At 43.0% G+C, this 24,275-nt stretch overlaps 2 protein-coding genes and 1 non-coding gene across 5 annotated transcripts in view; 1 reads left to right on the forward strand and 2 right to left on the reverse strand.

Annotated features, from left to right (window-relative positions):
* Positions 1-9,182, forward strand: part of FAM184B (family with sequence similarity 184 member B) — a 79,486-nt gene extending 70,304 nt beyond the window's left edge. For 2 of the 3 annotated variants that reach the window (XM_053254935.1, XM_053254937.1), the window contains 4 exons: positions 486-603; positions 1,778-1,885; positions 3,321-3,526; positions 7,957-9,182. In XM_053254935.1, the coding sequence (XP_053110910.1) occupies positions 486-603; positions 1,778-1,885; positions 3,321-3,526; positions 7,957-8,044 (520 nt within the window). In that variant the 3' untranslated portion in view covers positions 8,045-9,182. The remainder of the gene's footprint in view (positions 1-485; positions 604-1,777; positions 1,886-3,320; positions 3,527-7,956) is intronic. The other variant, XM_053254936.1, reaches the window with a different exon arrangement.
* Positions 9,183-9,899: 717 nt separating this feature from the next.
* On the reverse strand, positions 9,900-22,346 carry MED28 (mediator complex subunit 28). Its single transcript, XM_053254938.1, has 4 exons — positions 22,040-22,346; positions 16,201-16,267; positions 15,084-15,196; positions 9,900-10,302 (listed from the first exon to the last, which is right to left on the reverse strand). The coding sequence occupies exons 1-4, from the start codon at positions 22,226-22,228 to the stop codon at positions 10,105-10,107; spliced, it is 567 nt and encodes a 188-aa protein (XP_053110913.1). The 5' UTR covers positions 22,229-22,346; the 3' UTR covers positions 9,900-10,104.
* LOC128328607 (small Cajal body-specific RNA 16) lies at positions 18,676-18,857 on the reverse strand. Its single transcript, XR_008309330.1, has one exon. It is a non-coding gene; the product is annotated as a small Cajal body-specific RNA 16 (non-coding RNA).
* Positions 22,347-24,275: the final 1,929 nt, after the last annotated feature.

The following is a 24,275-nucleotide window of genomic DNA, read 5'->3' on the forward strand; positions in this document are numbered from 1 at the left end:
CTGAAACTGGGTGGGAAGTCTTGCCCTGGTGCTGTCACTCACCCTCTTTCTCCAGCCATTCACAGTTACAGCAGTGGTCCTCTGAGGAGGGACCAGCTATAACCATGAAGATAGATGCTGCCAAGCTGCTAATCACAGAAGCACCTTCTCTCACGGTTACAGCAGGTCCTTCTTCAGACAACAACTGCTGTAACCCTGAGCAGCTGGAGAAGGGGGATGAATGACAGCACCAAGGCAGGATTTCCTACCAGCTTTTGGTACTGTAACTGTGAGTAGTTTTGAAGGAAGTGGTAATATCTGAATGAGGCTCTTGGGTATAAAATTCTAGACTGTCCTAGTTAAGGTAGACTGAAATGAGAGGTTTGAACTAGAACTGTGCTTCCAAGATTTTGTGGTTGACAAGATGCTACTAACCACTACAACTGCTTTAAAACTGAAAACATGTGTTTGGGAATCTTTATTCTTTGATTCTGTAATTGACACAGAGTTAAAGAATTAGATGATAAACCGAGAAAGAGGGAGCCCGGGTTGGAAGATGTGCATCTTACAGGCTGCCTTCAAGATAAATTAAATGAAAAGGATGAGATGATCAAGGAATTAATGGTGAGATTTTCTCTAGTAAATATTAGTAATGTCTGCTATGTATCAGCTATAAAAGATCTAGAGAGAGAGAGATGAATAAATTCTACATTACTTTCTATAACAGCTTCTCAAAGCAATGAAAGCACTCCGTTACTGAAGTGTCATCCTATTATGCAATAATCCTAAATTTTTAGCATTATTTGAGCATGCTAAACAAACCGAACACTTCTCAATGTATTTGAAAACTAAAAATAAATCTATTTACATAACTTTTACAGAATTTTCATTTCAGAATTTCATTCTAGATACTGGCTAACATACTGTGCAAGAGTAAGTCAGTCCATTAATGTTGTATGCACACAGGTTGTGCAAATTGTGCAAGCTATATATATGCAAACATCATGCAAATGGCATGTGAGTAAGCCCATAAAAAATAATGGGCTTACTCTTGTGTAACATCACTTGTGGTGCAGTTTGCATGCCCACAAAGTTATTGGGCTGACATATCTTTGTGTGGTATTCCAGCCACAGACACTAGAAGAAAAATAATAGGCATGGTCAAGCCAAAAATAAACTCAATTTTAAGTCCCCACGATTTCCACAGAAGTCTTACACACTTTCTTAAATCTTTCACATTAAGTTCAAGGGGACTTAAAGCATTTATATTTTGGCTGGTTCACAACCCAGCTGATCAGACTGAGTGTGTTGATGTTTAACAGTGCACAAAAACAAAGCATTTTGGAAAGATATCTCAGATAAAGTAGTTTTTTTCTTTTTCTTTACATATTATATTTATTTCAGGCACAGCCTCTATGGGGAGCAGAGCCATTTCCTCTTCTCAGCACTATGCACTGACTATTACATACTACAAAAGACCAGTGGGCACCATACCCATCCAGTCATGGCAGATGAGTTACTCATGCCCAAAGTAACCAGGGAGGAGGGAAGTAGCAGGACTCCATCGAGCCCTATGCCTAAGGCATCCCATGGGCCCAGGGGAGGGAGAGAAATTGTGCCCTTTAATTTTTATTAGCTTTGTTCTAGCTCTATATTCCATTATCAATCAGTCCCATTGTTGTTCAGAACTAATACTTTCAGACTGTGTTCACTTCTCAGCTCTGAAACGTCTTCAAGGTTTTGCTTTTAACTGCTCTAAAATAAAACTCAAGATAGTGACATATAATCATCTTTACAGGATGGAAGAAAACTTCAGCATGCACTTATGCCTGGTACAGAGCCTCGTCGCAACCGATCCTTTTCTTTTAATACAAATCCTTCCACGTGTTTGACTCCTATCGCAAAGGTAATACAAACAGCTTAACCAGATGATTTAAAACCTGTCTTCCGAGCTTGCTGATCACAGAAATGCCTGCCATCATGCTTTCAGCGTTCCCCTCTTCAGATGAATGCTGTAATCATGAGTGACGTACTGGGGTGGGACCAGGGGAGTTGCTAGGGGAGAGGGGGCCCGTGTTCATCCCTCTCTCTGGCGGCCCCCCAGAGTGAGGGAGATAATGAAGAAAATAGAGAGGGATGGATCTGGAGGGCCCTCAGGAGCTGGGGGCCCGTGTTCTTTGAACCCTTTCGCTCAATTATAGCTACGCCCCTGGGTGGGACTCTGCAGTGCATTTTGGGAGGCTTGTACTCACATACAGAACCTTTCTCGTAAGGATCCTCTGCCCACTGACATTTTCAAGAGAGGGTCTGCTCCATGTCCCTTTGCTGCCTAAAGCATGACTGCGGAGTCTGCAGGATGGGGCTTTCTCAGTTGCAGCACATGGGCTCTGGAATTCTCTTCCCCAGAAGGCCCTACCCTGCTAGGAAGATGGTGAAGAAGACTGTCTTGTTCTGAAAGGCTTTGAAGCCGGGTGATTGGCTCCACTTGAGTAGTTTGCCATTTGGCTCTTTGGGCTGATTCTGCTGCTGAATTTTCAAATCCTTTTTGTCGGCTTTATATTTATCGTTTACTTTATTATTGTATGTACTCTTTGAGCTGAAAAATAGCATATTAATGTCTGTGGCTATATAGTGAGGAAAACTATTCAAAGTAGTCCCATTGAAATTAAAAGGACAAGTTAAAATTTTAACTTGCCCTTTGAATTTCAGTAGGACTACTTTGAGTAATTTTCCTCAGTATGTCAGTCAATATAAAGAATGAAACTTTTACAGTCAACCACCACCAGCAGTTCAAGATCAAAATCGAAACAGAGCTGGAGGGGGGGGGATCACAACGTATATCCAGGAATCTCATTTATTAATTGCCAACCAACTCCCGTGTCATTTTGCATTCTCCAACACAAAATCTTGCTACTCCAGCTATGGTTGGTGCATGCTGGTCTGCCAGAAGGATAGAAACATAATACTCATCCGATCTATTTAGCATATTCTTTATAAGCGGTTCATCATAGCAATGTGAATATCTCTGTTTAAATAATACAACATACTTAATACTGTGAGTTCAGAATTCCCCAGGTCAAATTGCATTGCAACCAAAAATACACAAAGTAATCTGAAGGAAAGACCCCCCCACCCCCTTCCCATCCATAATATGGAGATAAAACCTACCTTTTCAGACTGTTGTAAATATTACTGGCATATGTGATGTACCTTTAATGGTATTGCATTCTGAGCACTGAAGTTAGATTTGGGGAGACAGCACAGCAAACCAATGTTGAGAATATCCAGCGACATTTAAGCTCATTATATATATGTATATATATATTTCTGTTCTTATAAAGCAGAAGAAGAAAATAGACGAAGCGCCCAGCCGCATTGTCAGTGTTCCAAATTTAGCCTCCTACGCAAAAAGCTTTCTGAGTGGTGACTTGAGGCCGAAGAGAAATCCACCTCAGATTACAAAATCTACAAGTTTAGATCAGAATCCTGGCTGTGTCCGAGTGTGCTATCCATCAGTACAAGCCTTGGACACCCATCCTGCCCCAAGGTAAGAAGCCAATCTGTACTGACTGGGAGAAAATAGGCTGAATTAGTCATCACCATTCAGCTAACCAAGATATCCTTAGAATACCTCAAGAAAAGAGAAAAAGGACATTTGTCGCTCTGAAGTGAAAGTCAAGAAGGCAAGATTAAAAAATGTTACTTTCTCTAAAAGGAGTTTGGCAATAGCAAGAATTTGTTAGTATGTGCCCCATTAACCTTCTGAGTTTTTTGGTAGACTAAGACATAATGGCGTGAGAGAGAGAAGACAAAAGGAATAAGGAAAACCAAAAACATCACTGCATTGGCCTGACTGTTAAGACAGACATTGTGCATAGCGTCATAAAATAATAAATAAATAAGAACAGGTTAGAGTGCTGGTCTAGGACCGGGGAGACCCGAGTTCAGATCCCCATTCAGCCATGATACTAGCTGGGTGACTCTGGGCCAGTCACTTCTCTCTCGGCCTAACCTACTTCACAGGGTTGTTGTGAAAGAGAAACTCAAGTATGGAGTACATTGCTCTGGGCTCCTTGGAGGAAGAGCGGGATATAAATGTAAAATAACAATAACAATTTCAGTTTCACTTAACGGACTCTTAAAAAATCATTTAATTGATTCACACGTTGGAGCCAGTATCTCAATTGTATTTCATTATTCTAAATTTCATGCAGAACATGGAACTTTTTTTGTTTCCTTTCAGCTCTATAAAATAAATACAATAGGAAGTATTTAACCTGAGGAAAATCATAACAGTTTTTAATGTCTAATGCAGGGATAGGGAACTTTGGCTCAGCAGGTGTTGTTAAACTAAAACTCCCACCATCCTCAGCCACAGGCTGGGGATGATGGGAGTTGTAGTTCAGCAATAGCTGAAAATTGCCTGCCTGGTCTAATTACTGAGCTACTTATTTTGAACCTGTTGGTACTGCTTGTGTTTAGGGGTTTGGTTTCAGTTCAAAGCAACCAAAAGATTTTAGATTTAGAGGCAGTTCTGTTCAGGGCTGGGCGGGCGGTTAGCAGGCAGGGAAGGCAAACCTTTCTGAACCATTTTTGGTTTCAAATTTCAGGTTTGGCTTGATTCCTTGGTTTTGATGAGTGTTAAATGGTATGTTTCCCAGACTACGGGAAACACCTATATCGGGCAGCAGCAATATAGGAAGATGCTGAAAGGCATCATCTCATATTGTGTAGGAGATAGCAATGGTAAACCCCTCCTGTATTCTACCAAAGACAACCACATGGCTATGTGGTTGCCAGGAGTTGACAGCACAACTTTACTCTACTGAACTGAATGCTGGAATGTAAAAAGCAACCCTGTAAACTTGCTTGTTTGTATCCTGGGACTCTTGATCTCTCTTACCATAGCAGCTCCCTATAATTCCCAGAAAATATTCATGAAACATTCGTGAAAGAGCAACATCTCCATAACACTCTAAGGTTGTTCTCATGAGCTGTCTAACCCAGGCTAGAGCAGCCCAGCCTGGACTGGGCTGTTTGTGTGCTGGGATCCATGCAGATCCTGGAATTACCCATCCACCTACCCTCACTATTAAGCCCAGCCTTTTGCTGAGTTTAAGGGCACAAGCATACCCTTAACCCTGGTGCCGGGATTATGCGTGTGTGCACACAGAGAGATGGGAGCCTACCTTGCCTTTCATGGGGGTATCCCCAGTGCACTGAGCTCATAGTGCACTGCATTGTGGGATATCCGGAGTGGCTGCAGTGCCTCAGCCTCCGAAGATCTATGCTGTTTGGAGCAGCACAGATCATCTGGGAGCACGAGTTGTGCTCCCAGCATTCTTTGATCGTCTGGGGAGAAGGTAAGCTGGGCTCTGCCTTTGCCCCGCCTACCTACCAGATTGTGTGAATGGGCTTTCTGCCTTGGGGCTGGTGTGGGCTCCTAAGCAGCACTGATACTACTTTGAATGAGCAGTTGTGTGAACAGCACTACTGGATTTCCCCCCATTTGCTGGAATGGGGAAAACTGCAGTAGTGATGCTTACACAACCACTTGTTCAGGTCAGCCTCAGTGTTCCTTAAGAGTTCACAGCAGCCCCAAAGCAAAGCATTGGGGCATTCAGAGACATAACACTGTGCATCATGTGGGTCAATATTTTTAATTACTGACATTTAATTAATAATACACTATAAGCCCATGCATATGGCTGGGTGCGTGGGAAGAGTTCAGTTTACCTTCCCCACAGACGATCAAAGTAGTGTGGATCTCCAGAGGCCAGGGCAATGCATCCTGGCCTCCAGAAATCCCACAATGCAGTGCACTACAAGTGCGGTGCACCACAAGCTGGGGTTAAGGGCATGCTTGCACCCTTAACCTCGGGTAAAGGCCGGGCCTAAAAGTGGGATTAGGTGGACGGGCAGCGCCGGGATGTGTGTAAATCCTGCCCTAGCCTGGGTTAGGCTGCTCACAAGAACAGTTTTAATATGTATTAATAGAGAACGGGCATACCACCATCCTTTCAATTAGGAGTAAGGAAAACATTTGTCACAGAAAGAGGTTACAATCTGTGAGAACTCATTTGGAATTTTAATGGGCAACATACTGATCAGGACCAACCTAACAAACACTTTAGAGCAAGAGAATCCTTGGAATAAGATGTTTTGGTCTGGGAAGTTCTTTGGTGTATGTGCTAATATACTACATGGTTTAAGAATACTAGAACATTCAGAAAATAGGAGGGAAAAGATTCAGTACTCTAAATTCAAGAAAGAAGCTAGTGACTTCAGATTATAGGAAACCTGTGTATTTAAAAAAATCTTTTCAAAATGTCTTATATCACTTTTAAAGAGAGTTTGAATATTTAGATGTTCCATTAAAACTAGGAAAGATTTGCTTTCTGGGATATTTCAACATACTAATGTTCAGTTTACACACCAAACCAAACCAAACGACTGCTTTGAGTGGGGCTGGGGAGGGTGAGGTGGAAGGCAGGATCATTCCTACTTTCTTCGACACAGCCACACCACCTGCACGGTCACACAATTGCCAGAACAATCTGAAGGCTGAGGAAACAAAGCCCGGCCTCTGGGAATCCCACAATGTGAGCAACACAGTGCATTTTGGAAATCCCCAAGGCCAGGTCGCTCCTTCACCTGGCCTCCATGGCTGCCAGCAACCCACGTGGGTACAAATAAGAGCCAGTATGTTGTAGTGGTCAGAGCGCTGGACGAGGACCATGGAGACCCAAGTTCAAATCCCCATTCAGCTACGATACTTGCTGGGTGACTCTGGGCCAGTCACTTCTCTCTCAGCCTAACCTACAACACAGGGTTGTTGTGAGAAGAAACTTAAGTATGTAGTACACCGCTCTGGGCTCCTTGGAGGAAGAGCGGGATATAAAATATAATAAAATAAATAAAATTAAAACCCTGGGCTGTCCGACCTGTGCTCCTAGATTAAGACCAATCCTGATGGTTCTCATGACCAACTCTACCTGGTTAGAGCTGGTGGTGAGAACTACCTCTATTTGCAGCAAACCCAACTCAAAAACCATGGCTTGAAGAGGGTCTGCAAACCATTGGCTGACATATCAGCCCAGTTTAACATGTGCATGCAAGTTGTGCAACTGCACAAATTGTTGCACAATGGTTTTTTGAAATAATGGGCTTTGTGTAATATTTGTGCAGTTTTTGTGTTTGCAGCCACTTTAAGCAGCGCAGCAGGAAAATGCTTGATTATGCTTGAGGTTGCTGGTTTGAATCCCCGCTGGTACTATATCAGGCAGCAGCGATATAGGAAGATGCTGAAAGGCATCATTTCATACTGTGCAGGAGGCGGCAATAGTAAATCCCTCCTGTATTCTACCAAAGAAAATCACAGGGCTCTGTGGGCGCCAGGAGTCGAAATCAACTTGACAGCACACTTTATCTTTTTGTGTTTGCACAACTTGTGTATCAAATCAGCCCGTTGTTTCTGTGAATAGTAGTTTGGGCTAATTTGACACTGTTAACTTGCCTTCAGAGGCTGCTGGACCAGAGACTTGAAGCAAACCTAGCTGCTGAGTGAATGGAAAATTAAAGCAGACCAGAAGCTCTTAGCCATGGTTTGCCTGGTATATGCCTGAAAGCTTAAATCATGGTGGGATGGGTGGGGGTAGTGAGTGAATTGAGCCCAGCAGTATAACAGATGCACAATGCTGTGTGACATGAGAAACATAGAATGCCTACTTGTTTATTACTTATGGTTATTTTTATTTTCAGTTTTAAGCCTCAATTAGTTCTGCCAGTTCCTCAGTTGACCGAGTCAGCTAATGAGGACATTAGCTATAAACCTTTTTCTGGACTCACATGGAAACATCTCTCTTCAAAGTTATTTCCAGATCATGGGCAACGCCACTCTTCCATAATAGAGACTTAATGCATGCTCTGAGTGCCAATTATTGCTATTTCTGACTATTCATATCATTTGTTTTTCAGGTTGCAAAATGAAACCTCAAAACCCAAAGATGCTCAGAAACAAGACCCTCGACATCAAGAGTGGTTTACCAAATACTTCTCCTTCTGAAATCATTTCTATAATATCCACCACTGATGACATTAAATATTTATACAGTGTCCTTTATGTGGTATTTTTCAGAATAATATGCACAAAGTAATGTAGGCTCCTTCCATAAAGAGCTTATATTCTAGGATTTAAAAGTGGACTCAGCTGCCCCCTTTTCACAGTATTAAAAAAAATGATTAGTATGTACATTAGCAAGAAACAAATATTCTTGGTACTCAACAAGTGCATGGTATCTGGATTACCAGTATTAGAGAGAAGTGTTGATAAATCAAAATGTATCGGAAGGTTATGGGCAACTTGTATTGGCTGTTGCACAGGAAAGCTCCTCTAATCAAGACCTCTTGACTAGACTGCTGTATTTCCTGTTTCTTGTCTTTTTAACATACTTTGTTTTTAGCACAGCTTCACTTTGCTATCTGTAAATTGTTGCTTTTCAAAAACTATATTGTATAGTACCTGGAAGTAGAATGTATGTAGCTGGCTGACTCGGATGTATGCTCTTTGTTTTGCTCTAATGCATTTAAAACCGCACTTAAATTATTTAATTTATACTATAATAATATAAAAACAATATGTATTTATACTGAATGCATACAACTATTTATAACCTTGCAGTGACTGAACATATCAGTGTCATGTCTTTTAAAAACTGCATACTTACTACATCCTGATATATCAGGGATGTCTCAGTGAGAATGTGCTTTTGTCCCTTAAGAATTTGGAACACAAGAAGTTCCACAGGGATTGTAAACCCGCCCCTGCTACCTATTCTTCAGACACAGTGTTTGTTCGTGTACAGATACAAATTCTGTACTTGCGGAGAAATCTCTTGTGAACCAGTAGGGAGGACTTCTCTCCAACTACAGCATTTATCTCTTAAGACAGCAGAGGCTGTACCTGGTCACGATGCCCGTGGTTTTAACAATGCCTGAAGAGAGCTTTACTGTCACATCATTAAAATAAAAACAGGCTCCACTAAGAGCCCACTTGATGTTATTAAAATAAAGTTAGGTAGACAGTTTTATTTCCATTTGTTCATGTATACTTTGTTCTCTGCTTTGTTGATTCAGAGTGCTCAGGAGCAGTTGTTTATTTGCAAACAGTTCCATCAAATTAAAACCATTCAAGGTTTGCTACATGTTTCTTATGGGTATTTTCTGTTCTTAATTATCTCTTCAAAATAGCTTTAGCTTTGCTGTTCAGAGCCATTGTTATATAATGGAAAAACATCATCCTTCTAGGGACAAAAGAAAAAGGATGTTACTTCAGGGACAAAAGAAAAGTGGAGTAAGCTGAAGATGTCAAGCATTATGAGCTTGAAAGGAAAAATGAGATTTGGGGGGAAAGTGGCTACTCTGCTCTGCCCCTTAGGCTGAAGGAGTATAAAAATAGGAGTATGTTCTATAGAACTCTTTTGTTTAATGTATACACCATAGAATTAGGTAGCAGCAGTAAGAAAATCCTTGGAAACTATCTCCAATAAAACACTAACCAAGATTGAAAGAGGCACTTCAGGCATGCCCATCTCATTGACTTCTTTGAACAATAGACCCCACCATCACGCCTGATCAAGCTGTGGGGGAGGGGGATGGTTTCAAAAGTCACTTTTCGGGAAACATGGATTCTTGAGCTTCAAATTGCCCCAAGTGAGCACATACACCTTTGTGTGTATGCCTAAAGCAGCCCTTTGGATCTCAGCTAATGCACTATTCCAAAGACCAGTTACAATTTCTTGGGCAATGGAACTCCTTGCAAGGCTCTTTGGATCCAGGCTCAGTAACAGGCATGGCATTGCATGTAACATATTTAGAGGCACAAATATTTTTGCTCCATTCAGCAGAAAGCATTTTAACAATTCAAAGAGAAATGTTTTTAATCTGTACTGTATGTAGCCTTTGGGGCTGGATGACTAATAAAAGGTCTACCCTCATCGGTACAGATTACATTTTCCTTATTAAAAATCCATATAAAAATGCACTATACAGACTGTAAAAAATTAAGAGTTCCACACTTGATCTACAAAAATAAAAAAAACTTCTTCTTTGAATTCTGCTCCTTTTTCACGTTTGCTTAAGGGGTGCAGGGATATTCGCTGAAGCCTGCTCTAAATATGCTAAAGGTCCTTGAGGCATTTCAGCTGGTTTTTTGTGCTGTATATTGATGTCTTCCAGGACCTGCTGCCAGTTTCGCAGTTTACCCAAGTGCTTCTGGATTAGTGCTTCTTTCCTCTGCAATTCGCCCCTCAGTTCTGAAACATCCTATGAAGAAAGGCAGGCACACAAGAATAAGCAACCTGGAATTTCCCCTGTAAAATCTTGTTCATACAAGGAAATTTTACTTAACTCTTAAAAGCAATAAGTTTTCATATCACAGTATCCTTTTCTTATTCCTAGATGTGTAATCCCCTGCCCCCCCGCACCACACATTAAAGTTACAACTTTTTGCAATTACACAGGATCTACAAGTCAGGCCATATTCCTATAAGTATCCAATTTCGTGCTTTTCCAAGTTGCCTCAACGATATCTACTCCCCTCTGCAGACCAGACTTTATATTGCACTTAAGCTGCAAACCATCTCTTCCCCCGACCAGTTATGATAAAAGCATGTTTTTTTTTAAAAAAAGTCACATTTGACTAATAGTTGAAATACGGACTTCACAAGGAATGATGAGTGCTGCAGCAGGAAGGCAATACATTTAGAACCAACAACATTTCCCCAAGCCATTTACCCCTGTTCAATTCCCACTACTTACTGACATATAGTACATAACACAAAGCAGTAACATATGCTACAGCATAAATCTGAAAATGTACAAAACTGATAGCAAGCTGTCATTAAAAGGGTTATATGCCTACAATAACTCAGTTGGTCTACTATTCCCTTAAAATGGAGAATGGTCTATAACAACAACTAGCATTTATATAAAACCTATTTATGGGCTTTGCATACATAGCATCAGTTTTCTTTACAGCCACCCATTAGGTAAAATTGGCCAGTATAATGATCCATGGCCGAGGCAGAATTTGGGCAGTGGACTTCCTAGTTTCCAACTCAGTTTCTTAACAAGTACTCTGTACTAGCTCTCAATTATTATACAGAATAGATGTGAGCCCTTTCTTAGTTTTCCATTATATAGATATATTGAATTATACCTATAGAATAAAATAGTGTCTCTCAATTAAGATAAATTTAATGTTTAAGATGAGAAACACTCATTGACTGGTCTATTCCGGACCAAGTAAGCAGAAATCCTTTGTTTTATGTGAATTAGCTCTACTTCAACAGGCTGTAATCCTCAATACACTTATGCAAAAGTAATTCCACTAAAATCCCAGCTATTGGAGAGCATTTTTAAAATTGAGGTACCAATCAGCATACAACTTTGTTGTACCTGTGTAACATATTTCATAACCTCTTCTCTTCTGCCCTCCCTGGTTGCCATCTGCCTCCCCCCAGGACTGCTTGCGGAGAGGCTTTGCAGGACTGGGGCTGTAAGGGTGACTGGGCAGTTTTTCCTGGTTCCACCTGCTGAGCTTGCTGCTCAGCCTATATGGGAAGACTGCCGGTGGTGGCGGGCCCGACACCAAAGGGGCGGCACCAAAGGGGGTTGCCCCTTTGGGGGAGCCACTTCGGGGAAGAAACGAGGGCGAGAGCTGGACACTTTTTCCAACCATTTGTATAGAGGGAGGCATTCAATGGTGGGGCTTCTGTTTAACCAGTTTTAAGTTGTGCTGAGGACGGGTTGAAGTTGCAATGTTTGTGGGTTTGTCTGGAGATGGGGAGACAGGGAGTGCCTTCGTTGAATGTGGGGCAGCTATTCCAGTGGTGGTGGGGAACAGAAGAAGAAACATTGGCAGGTTAGCAGGCTGTTCCAGGGGAAGGGTGGTCAGAAATCTAATAGCTGTCCCCCTTTCCGGCTGTCCTGCCAGCTCTTTGACCTCAGGGAGCACAGCCAACATCCCACATAACCTTACCTTGCTCCTCTGCAATGTCAGGTCGGTCCAAAATAATTCTGAACTCATCCATGATTTGATCATGGATGAAGGGGCTGACCTGATGTGTATTACTGAGACTTGGTTGGGGGAGGCTAGTGGCCCAGTTTGGTCCCAGCTTCTCCCTCCAGGATATTCTGTAGAGGAGCAGGTGAGGGGACATGAGCGGAGAGGTGGGGTGGCTGTGGTCTATAAGGATAACATCTCCCTTACCAGGGTCCCTGTCAGGGTATCAGACCATATTGAATGTGTGTACTTGAGTTTGGGGACCAGGGACAGACTGGGACTTCTGTTGGTGTACCGATCACCCCGCTGCCCAGCAGAATCCCGTACTGAGCTCACGGACTTGGTAGCGGAACTTGTGTTGGAGTCTCCCAGACTTTTGGTTCTGGGGGACTTCAATATTCATTTTGGGACCAAATTGTCCAGGGCAGCTCAGGAGTTCATAGCGGCCATGACAACTATGGGCCTATCCCAAGCGTCTCTGGATCAATGCATATTGCAGGTCACACGCTTGATTTGGTCTTTTATTCTGATCAGGGTGGTGTTCCATGGGTGGGGACTCCTACAATCCCCCGTTGTCATGGACGGACCACCATCTGGTTAAGGTTGGACTTACAACCACTTTCCACTTTCGCAGGGGCGAGGGGCCTATTAGAATGGTCCGCCCGAAGAGGTTACTGGATCTGCTAGGATTCCAAGAAGCCTTGGAGGGATTCAATGTTAGCTCTGCTGGTGATCCTGTTGATGCCCTGGTTGAGAACTGGAACAACTTGCTCACCAGGGCAGTAGACACGAATGCTCCTAAGCATCCCTTCTGACCTGCTTGAAAATTGGTCTCTTGGTATACGGAAGATCTACGGGGGCTGAAGCGGCAAGGTAGGCGACTGGAGAGCAAGTGGAGAAAAACTCGATTCGAATCCGACAGATTACGACATGGAGCACATCTAAAGATCTACGCTCAGGAAATACGTGCGGCAAAGAAGCAATTCTTTTCTGCCCATATTGCCTCTGCGAGTTCACGTCTGGTGGAGTTGTTCAGGGTTGTGAGGGGACTAGTATCTGCCCTCTCTCCCTTGAACCAGGATTTGGAAGCATCAGTTACCCACTGTGGTGTGTTTAATGAATTTTTCGCAGACAAAATCTCTCGGATTTGGGCTTAGATGAAGACTCCACAATTAATTTAATGTCTGAACTGGAGGTGTCCGACAACTCCTCTTATACGATTCGACTGGATCAATTTCAGTTTGTGACTCCTGATGATGTGGACAAGCTGCTTGGAGCGGTGAGGCCTACCACTTGTCCTCTTGACCCTTGTCCAACATGGCTTGTTCGATCTAACAGGGAGGCTGTTGTAGGTGGCCTGGTAGAAATCATAAATGCTTCTCTTAGGGAGGGCAGGATGCCTCCTTGTCTTAAGGAGGCAATTATTAGACCTCTTCTAAAGAAGCCTGCATTAGATCGCTCAGAGTTGAGCAATTATAGGCCTGTTTCCAACCTCCCATGGCTGGGCAAGGTAATTGAGAGGGTGGTGGCCTCAGCTCCAATTGGTCTTGGAGGAAACTGATTATCTAGACTCATTTCAAACTGGTTTTCGGGCAGGCTATGGGGTGGAGACTGCCTTGGTCGGCCTGATGGATGATCTCCAATTGGCAATGTACAGAGGATGTGTGACTCTGTTGGTCCTTTTGGATCTTTTGGCAGCTTTCGATACTATCGACCATAGTATCCTTCTGGAACGTCTGAGGGTGTTGGGGGTGGGAGGCACTGTTTTACAGTGGTTCCGCTCCTACCTCTCAGACTGATTCCAGATGGTGTCGATTGGAGATTGTTGCTCTTCAAAATCTGAGCTTAAGAATGGTGTCCCTCAAGGCTCCAAACTTTCTCCAATGCTTTTTAACATCTACATGAAACCGCTGGGAGAGATCATCAGGGGATTTGGAGCTGCATGTTACCAGTATGCTGATGACACCCAGATCTACTTCTCCATGTCAACCTCTTCAGGAGTTGGCATATCCTCCCTAAATGCCTACCTGGAAGCAGTCATGGGCTGGATGAGGAAGAATAAACTGAAGCTGAATCCAGGTAAGATGGAGGTACTTATTGTGCGGGGTCAGAACTCTAGAGATGATTTTGATCTGCCTGTTCTAGACAGGGTCATACTTCCCCAAAAGGAACAGGTTCGCAGTCTGGGAGTACTTCTGGATCAACGTCTCTCCTTGGTTTCTCAGGTTGAGGCGGTGGCCAGGGGTGCTTCCTATCAGCTCCAGCTGATACGCCAGCTGTGCCCGTTTCTCGAGATCAATGACCTCAAAACCGTGATACATTTGTTGGTAACCTCCGGACTGGACTTCTGTAATGCGCTCTACGTGGGGCTGCCTTTGTACATAGTCTGGAAACTTCAGTTGGTTCAGAATGCGGCAGCCAGGTTGGTCTCTGGGTCATCTCAGAGAGACCACATTACTCCTTTGTTGATGGAGTTACACTGGCTGCCAATAGTTTTCTGGGCAAAATACAAAGTGCTAGTTATAACTTATAAAGCCCTAAAAGGCTTAGGCCCTGGGTATCTAAGAGAACATCTTCTTCGCTATGAGCCCCACTGCCCATTGAGGTCACTTGAGGAGGTCCGTCTCCAGTTGCCGCCAACTCGTTTGGTGGCTACACTGAGATGGGCCTTCTCAGCTGCTGCCCCGAGATTGTGGAATGCGTTTCCTGCTGAGATACGATCCTCCTCACCTCTGGCAATTTTCAAAAAACACCTGAAAACATATCTCTTCAACCAGGCTTTCTCACTTTTTAAAAACTTGTTTTTAAATTCTTCTGATTATTTAATTGTTGTTTTATGATGTTTTTAATTGTTAATTATTGTTTTTATGCTTTATTATTTTTGTTTTAATTATTAACTGATTTTAATGGTGTTTTAATTTAAACCGCCCTGAGCCTTTTGGAAGGGAGGTATAAAAGTTTAAATAAATAATTAAATAAATAAGGGTCATTTTTAAGGCTAACAAAAGACATAACGTATGTAAACAAAATAAATTCTTACCTCTTTAATTACTTGATCTGGTTTCTGGACAGATAGTTGTAACCTTTTTTGTAGGAAAAAACATTCTGTTTGTCTTGCAACATCCAAAAATTTCTGGATACACTGATCAACTCCTAATATATAAACAGAGCAAAAGAGTTTAAAGCTAGGTAAAACGAAAACTGCAGGAGAAACTAATTTTACAAGTAAATCAGTTAAGGAACAATTTGGAATGTCGGCAATGTTCTTTTGTGAAATATTTTGACATATATATTACATTTTTTTAAAAAAAACTAAGCAAAATTAAAAATACCTTTTAACAAACTATCCAAAGTTAAGAAATAGGCTGATTTTAAAAAAATACGGAGATATTTATTTTTGTAGCTCACTAAAGAACAGATACAAGGTCTCTCTTCCAGCCTTTATTTTAAAAATAAGCTTAATAGTGTCCACATGACATTTTCAGGTTTTTAAAATAGATAATACGACAGATATTTATGGACTGCTTTTCAACTGAAGTTCCCAAAGTGGCTTACATAGATAAAAATAAATAAAATGGTAGCATGATTTCACTACTGTGTATTTTTTTAAAAAATCAAATGGTGGAGATCAATAGTACAGTCTAGCCCAGTGTATCCCACACTATCTCACAAAAGGGACTGATGTGCACCTTGAGAAACTAAGCAGCCACTCTGGAGACATTCAAACTCTAAACCCCCGAGAATGGCAAATCTTTATTCAGCATTGGTCACCCCCTCTTGGCCCAATAAATGGGCACTGATATTATCTCAAGGAAGAGAGAAGACTATAGCAGACTCCTAGAAGCTTCTCCACTGCACAAAAAAGCACAGTCCCATCCTTGACTGACTGAGCAAAGAGTGGAATGCCATGAGATAATATTAAGCAGGAAATCCCATAATTGCAAGGATGATTGATGCCTGCACACTGTTCTGGGAGCTGATGGAAAATTTTCTTTTTTCTGGCGTGTACAGTGAGGTGTGTGTCTTAACTTTAATCCACACAAAAAATAAAAATCTAAGCCCCAGGTATTAAAGGCTGGGAAGCACCAAAACAAGAAAAGTTCAGAACTTTCCAGTCCTACTGATTTAACCAAAGGAAGAAGGATGCACATACTTACCAGTTCTAATTTCTTCTTGGTCTGTACCATTCACATAATCTTGACTCACAAGGGAAGCAAAGCAAGCCTAGACAATTAGAGATTTATTTTGTTTAGTTCAATTTATATACAAGCCTCCAAGGAAGATAATAGTCTTATATCCAATGGGAGCACCTTCCACAACCTAGGGGCGACAACTGAGAAGGCCCGATCCCAGGTCACCACCAGATGAATCAATGGAACTCGAAGATGGACCCCTCCTAATGATCTTAATGAGCAGTGGGGATTTGTAAAGTAAGGCACTCTCTCAGGTAACCCAGACCTAAGCCATTCAGGGCTTTAAAGATAATAACCAGCACTTTGTACTTTGCCCAGAAACATACTGGTAGCCAGTGCAACTGTTTAAGAACAGGGATAATGTGGTATCTCTGGGATACCCTGGAGGCCAATCTGGCTGCCACATAAAGTTTCCGAACAACATACAAAGACAGTCCTACACAGAGCTCATTGCAGTAGTCCAGCCTGGAGGTTACTAGATGGTGTACCACTGCTCTCAGGTCATTCTCCTAAAAAAAAAAAGGGGGGGGGGCAAAGTTGTAGAATCAATCACAACTGGTAAAAAGCACTCCTGACCACAGTCCTGAACTGAGGCACCAGGGTGAGACCCAGGTCCAAGAGCACTCCCAAGCTATGAACCTGTTTTTTCTGGGGGATTGTAATCTCATCCGGAACAGGAAATTCTATCCCATCTTGCAGATTACGACCCCCAAGAATGAGCACCTCCATCTTGTTTGGATTCAGCTTCAGTTTATTACCCCTCAACCAGTCCATTATTGCCTGTAGGCAGACATTTAATGGGCTAACATACATTGATGACAAAGAGAAATAGATTTGGGTGTCATCAGCATATTGATAACTCCCACCACCAAATCCCCTGATGACCTCACCTAGCGGTTTCACATAGATGTTAAAAAGCATTGGTGACAGAATGGAGCCCTGAGGGACTCCATATAGTAGCTCCCATTTTCAAAAGCAACTGTCACCAAGCATCATCATCTGAAATCTACCCAAGACATAGGAGCAGAACCACTGTAAAACAGTGCCTCCTATCCCCCAATCCCTCAGGCGATCCAGAAGGATACCATGGTTGATGGTATACAAAGCCACTGAGAGTTCCAAAAGAACCAGCAGAGTCACACTCCCTCTGTCACTTCCCTGGCGAAGGTCATCTATCAGGCCAGCCAAGGCTGTCACAACCCCATAGCCTGCACTAAAGCCAGTTTGAAATGGGTCTATATAATCAGTTTCCTCCAAGATTACTTAGAGCTGGTCAGCCAGCACCCTCTCAATCATTTCCCCCCAACCATGGGAGGTTGAAGACTGGCCTATAATTACCCATCACCAGAGGATCCAAAGTGGGCTTCTTAAGAAGGGCTCTAACTATTGGCTCCTTCAAACATGGTGGCATCCTGCCTTCCCTCATTGAGGTATTAATGATATCATCTAGGCCAGCTGCAACATATACACACTTGGAGTTCATACAAAGTAAAAGATATTGAAGCTGCATGCTTGTATGAGCACAGTGATACTGATCAAATGCATTTTTGTTCTTTGTGAAGTACACAAGCACGAAACATGTTGACAACCAAAAGATACCCTTACCCAGAAGTAGAGTTCAACAAATCTTTGAATATTCAAACTAAGTAGGGCTGCAATGTTTATTCAATTCATGTCAGATAATCATTTTGAAACTTTTTGACTAAGAGGAGTGCCTTTTCTAAGATTGTGCACTACAACATGTACATGCACTGTCAAATATACTCCCCCCACTTTTTTCTGAGCTTTTGTTTTTTTATTAAACACACATGTTATTTATTCATCAATTAAAACTTCTACACTAAGATTTCCAGAATTGGGGGTCAATCCAGTGAGAAATAATCTAGCACCACTTACAAGCAGTATTTTTGTACATTTTGTAGGTTTTTCAGGAGCAACTTCTTGTTTAAAATATTTATACAGTGTTTTTCAATTTATATTTTTAAAAGCTTGTAAAATGGTTTTACATAGTGAAATAAATGAGAAAATGGTTTCCTGACCCAGAACAGAGCTGAGAACAGGGAAGAGCAGAACAGAGAAGAGAGCTGGTCTTGTGGTAGCAAACATGACTTGTCCCCTTAAGCTAAGCAGGATCTGCCCTGGTTGCATACGAAAGGGAGACTAGAAGTGTGAGTGCTGTAAGATATTCCCCTTAGGGGATGGAGCCACTCTAGGAAGAGCATCTAGGCTCCAAGTTCTTTCCTTGGCATCTCCAAGATAGGGCTGAGAGAGATTCCTGCCTGCAACCTTGGAGAAGCTGCTGTCAGTCTGTGTAGACAATACTGAGCGAGATGGACCTAAGGTTTGACTCAGTATATGGCAGCTTCCTATGTTCCTATGTCACTCTGAAGGCACCCCTTTGCCCACAATACATTTTTTTCATGGTATGAAGTTACAGTAAATTGCATGCAGTATCTATCATACATGACATCGGTCACTAGTACAATGGTCACATCTGCTACTGCATAAGGCATCCCCCAGAAAGGTGTGGGCCAGGTCATTAGGGAAAGGTCAGGCTAACTGGTGCAAAACTGGATCCTGGTAGGCCCAGCTACTCACTCAGTATCCATTTCCTAGCCCATGGGAACAAAGAATTTTGCCCAAACTACTTTTTATAGACTGACCTAGGTATCACACAATTAATTGTGTTACAAGATTACAAAGTGGCTCTCACTCTACTAATTGATTACTACTTATTGATAATATATCTTAGGAGCCTTTTCACTAATTTGTATTTAGGGCCACAGAAATAATCAACTACATATGTACTGTAGCAAAATAGTCTTAAAATAACATATTTTGGTTCTCTTCAATTGTTTTGTTTTGATGATACCTTTTGTAAAAAATTATCTGTCTTGGGAGCCTTTTAGGCAGAAAGATGGAGTAGAAATGTTAAGATAAAACAAAAAACAGATAAATTATGCCTCAGGTGGTGACTGTTCTACATTAGTGACGGGGGGTACAGAAGCATGGAGTGGTGCACAATCCAGATTCACACATCTGAAAATCTGGAATTGTATCAATGTATGTTCTGAAATAAAATTTCCACAAAATCTTCTAGCAAGAGAGAAAGAGTCCCAGTCCCAGTCCCAGTGCAATCCATACTGGAGCTTGTAATATTATATTAAGAAAGTCACCATACAATTGCCAATTCCCAGCATAGAGGGCTCAGGGCTTTTACCAAAGGTGCAAGGATAAACTGATCCACAGACAGCCATGGCCAATGGGGGCTTTCTATTCAGTACTGAAAGTTCAGGCAGTGTTCACACATGCACCTCTAATCTTTTACCTGTCTCAATGAAATCAACAGCAGTAAGAACAAGGAGGCAAAAACAAGTATAAATTCCAAAGGGATAGCTTTCCAGTTTGTGTCAGCAAAAACAAAGAATTACATAGCATCTTAGAGATTAAGTTTTATTGTGGCATAAGCTTTCATGGATGAAAGCCCACCTCATCACATGCATGAACAGTCATTCTCAATTGGCAAAAATATATACCTCCTTAACTAGAGAGTTGTTCCTGTGACTCTTTAAAAATGTGTACTGGGTGGGGGGTGGGGATGTAAGCAGTGAGGGCAAAAGGGACCATGAAATGCAAAAACTACAATAGGACTATAGCAATAGCACTTACATTTATATACCGCTCTATAGCCAGAGCTCTCTAAGCGGTTTACAATGATTTAGCATATTGCCCCCAACATTCTGGGTACTCATTTTACCGACCTCAGAAGGATGGAAGGCTGAGTCAACCTTGAGCCCCTGGTCAGGATCGAACTTGTAACCTTCTGGTTACAGGGCGGCAGTTTTACCACTGCGCCACCAGGGGCTCTATAGCCAGGGGTATATATATAAATTTTGCGATGCTTTTTGTTACCACTATTCAGCATCATTTAAGATTTCTTCTTTACTTCATGAGCTGAACTTCAGTGAGGGGGGGCCCATTTTATAATCTTGTCTCTGGGCCCACTCCAACCTTGCTACGCCCCTGACTGTCACATTAATATGCAAAGCTCAAGTTTACACAATATCATCTTCAACACTAACAAATAGTGATACTTCTGATTCCCAACTGAATGTGCAGGGCACCCAAAGAAAAGCACCAGAGAGATTTGGTGGCTAGAGTGGTCACCTCCACACATTCCACATTAAACTCCAGAACCTTGCTCCCACAGCAATGTTTTTTAAATTAACACACACAAGGATGTATAGCAGGGATGTGCGAACCAGCTTAACCTCGAGCCGGTTCGACATCAAACTGGCCCAGTTCAGGGGTTCACCCTCAAGCCCAGTTTGGGGTTGCCAGGAATATGGGGGGGGGCAACAGGGGAAGGGGGAACCGCTGGACACACACACACCCTGAGGCTGCGGTAATCCTCAGCTGCAGTGAGTATGCCTCCCCCCTCAAAAACTGACATCCCTGGCTCCCTGAACAAGGCCCAAACCAATTCGAATTTGAACCAAGCCGGGTCCCTCGTTCAGGGTGCCAAAACTGAACAGGCTCGGTCTGGTTCAAAACAAGGGAGAAACCCAGTATATCTGTGATCGGGCAGCAGTATGCTTTTGAAGTTTTGCCCTTCAAAAAAAAAGGGTAAAAACAAAGACAGAAGTCCATAGCTTTCTAACACAGATCTTACTTTGTGTGAAAAGATTGGATTTAAGGGCTGGGATAAGGCAGGAGGAAGCAAATTAAAGAGACCTGCCTTTTGTACAACCCGAGAGATGTTTTGTATGGACGATTTGGGGCTGCAAATCCAAACCAGCCCCTGCCCCCTTGTTAATAGACTGCAACATTGTTCGGCTAGCAAAAATAACTCTCTTGGCCACAGATATCTCCCACTTGCAATATGGGTATAACAGGATGAGTATGTCATTGGCAGGGCAATTTTAATGAATTAAAACTACCAAGTCACATTTTTTCATAGGAAGAACCTGAGTTAGAAAGAGCACAAACCCCCATCTTTGCTGCTACCTGCTGTTTGAGGGTGGAAATGCTGCTACCCAATGAAAGCTATGTAAAATCCTCCATGTCTCCGCTGTTTTCTAACGGCAGCTTTCACTTCCAACCCAGGGGCAGGAACAGAAAAATAGCTTCGGAAGGAACCAAGAGGTCATGCTCCAGACAACTGAAATACTGCTGTAAGGTTTCCCATCTTCTTTTTAGCCACACGCTATCTGAATTCCATCGATTTTGCATTGACAGAACTAGTTTTAAAGAGTCAGATTTTTCACAGAGAGCCAGGTTTGAGCTAGAACAGCAACTCCTTTCTTTTGTCGCGATTTATTATTTCGGGATTCACAAACACAAACGCTGCTGTTCCAGCACAATGACGTTAAAATAGATTGCCCCATTGATTTCTATCACCAACTCTCATTTATGTTCTGAGAGTCCATTAAAAATTGGTTTTTCCCAACTAAAATCTGGAAATCGCCTATCCTGAGGCGCGAGGCGTCACTCGGATTCCTTGTTCATCTCGTTCCTCGCGACCCTGTCTTTGCCGAACTCTCCCCCCCTACCCGAATATGGTGGCGTCCAAAGGAGAGCCGGAAATGGAACCGCTGTGTAACTTTTAATACTCCCCCCCGCCCCATCTATGGGGTAAGAAGGCCTCTCGTTCAAAGTCCACTTTCCTACGCGAGGAAAGAGTTCAGCCACCGCAGACTGCTCTAGTCTTTGCGACCCTTCCGGGCCTCCCCACGCTGTGAAGAGCCCTTCCGTGAATCCTTCCTAGTTTCATTGCCCTTCTTCTCCCCCACCCCCGGCCTACCTCGAAAGAAGCTTCTAGCTCGTCCACGAGGGTGCTGTTGGGATTCCGCGGCCCCGCAGGGTTCGTGGGGAGGAGCCCAGGCTGGCCCGGGCCACCTGCGGCTACTGGAGGAGGAGGGGGAGGAGGTGGGGGAGGCGGAGGAGGAACCGGGCCCTGGTTGCCAAACATCCCACTCAAGCCGGCCGCCATAGCAACGGAACAGAGGCCAAAGGTAGCTACTACGCAGGCGCACTGGCGACAGGAGGATGACGCGCTCACAGATGCGAAGGCTTCCGAGAGGCTAAGGGGGTGGGGCTGCCTCGGGAGGAGACTGGAGAGGGAGGGAGCTGCTGAACACGCTCTTACTCTGAGGCCGGATTTCCATTGGGGCTCGCCAGCTGTCTGTCTCACACACACCACACCGCCCCGCCCCCGCCCCGAATGATTGCGAGGACTTTCAAGGCAGTGCGTGCTGTTTCTAGTTATAGGTCCTACCTCTTTTCTAGTATCGTCGCCCCTACAGAGCAGAGATAATTCTTTTTTTTAAACTTAACCAATGAATAATTAAGGCAGTGGCATTAAAAAAAAATCTCGATTGATCAATCAGTTAACAAATGAATAAGGAGCCAATTACCTAACGGGTTATATTGAAATAAATAAATAGCTCACTGTAAGTATCTTTTTCATTTTATTACCACTTGGCTAGTTATTAGTCTACTTTCCTAAAGGAAAGTCAGCTTATAAGATTGCCAGCTTTGTGTGTGCCTGCGCGCACGTGTCCATATCTGGGTGCATCCCCTTACCAACTTCACAATGCCGGGACCAACTTGAACCAAATTTGGTACATTTTTACGGACACATAGGGACATCTCCATGGAGTAGTTTGCGATGATTTCATGCACACTGATTCAAGATGGTGGACACATGAATGTTCAAGGCAGAAGTGGGCTAACTTGTGAAGATGGAAATTATCAATTAAGATTATAATAAAAGGAAATTAGTTCTTACCAAAACTTCTTGTATCATGTTTAAAAAAGGGATAGGTAGAAAACCTAGAAGGACCAGAGTCCTCCACAGAAATCCTGTGGGTGACAATACAAAGCCTGAAAGGAATGTACTACTGGGGACATGCTATCGCCCTCTGGAGCAAAATGCTGACAGTGACTGCGAGTTGCAGCAGGAAATCAGGGAGGCATCAAGGAGAGGCAGGGCTGTAATCATGGGTGACTTCAATTACCAACACATAGACTGGGTAAATTCACAGTCAGGTCATGACAAAGAGGTCAGATTTCTAGATATGCTAAATGACTGTGCCCTAGAACAGTTGGTCTTGGAACCAACCAGCATGGCTTCTGCAAAGGTCAATCTTGCCTCACCAACCTTTGGGAGTTCTTTGAGAGTGTCAACAAGTGTGTGGATCAAGGTGATCCAGTTGACACAGTATACCTGGACTTCCAAAAAACTTTCAACAAAGTTCCTCATCAAAGACTCCTGAGAAAACTTAGCAGTCATGGGATAAGGAGATAAGTATATGTGTGGATTGCTAACAGGTTGAAGGACAGGAAACAGAGGGTAGATATAAATGGAGAGTTTTAGGACCAACAAACGGAAGTACTTTTTCACACAATGCATAATCAACTTTTGGAATTCTCTGCCACAAGATGTGGTGACAGCCAACAACCAGGATGGCTTTAAGAGGGGTTTGGCTAACTTTATGGAGGAGAGGTATTGACGACTACTAGTTGGAGGACTATAGGCCACCTCCAGGCTCAAAGGCAGGTTGTCTCTGAGTACCAATTGCAGGGGAGTAACAGCAGGAGAGAGGGCATGCCCTCAACTCCTGCCTGTAGGCATCCAGTGGCATCTGGTGGGCCACTGTGTGAAACAGGATGCTGGACTAGATGGGCCTTGAGCTTGATCCAGCAGGGCTGTTCTTATGTTCTTTTTATCCTGGCCTTCTAGGGATCTTGGGGCAGTATAATTACAACAACCTTGTAAAGTAGGACAAGCTAAGAAAAAGTAATTAGCCCATGGCCACTCAGTGAACTTTGTAAACAAGCAGGGAATTTGAATCCTGATCTCCGTATTAATCTGATGGACCATCTACTACACCAGGATGTATTGTGGCTGGGGATGATGGGGATTGTAGTTCAGCAACAAGAACCAAACTGCCTACTCTTGCACTACACCATACTGGCTCTCCATGTAAGCAGATAGAGCTGAATGTGTCTCTCTTCCAGAACACCACCTCCCTATT

Source organism: Hemicordylus capensis, chromosome 5 (assembly GCF_027244095.1).
Source record: "Hemicordylus capensis ecotype Gifberg chromosome 5, rHemCap1.1.pri, whole genome shotgun sequence".
NCBI classification, from domain to species: domain Eukaryota; kingdom Metazoa; phylum Chordata; class Lepidosauria; order Squamata; family Cordylidae; genus Hemicordylus; species Hemicordylus capensis.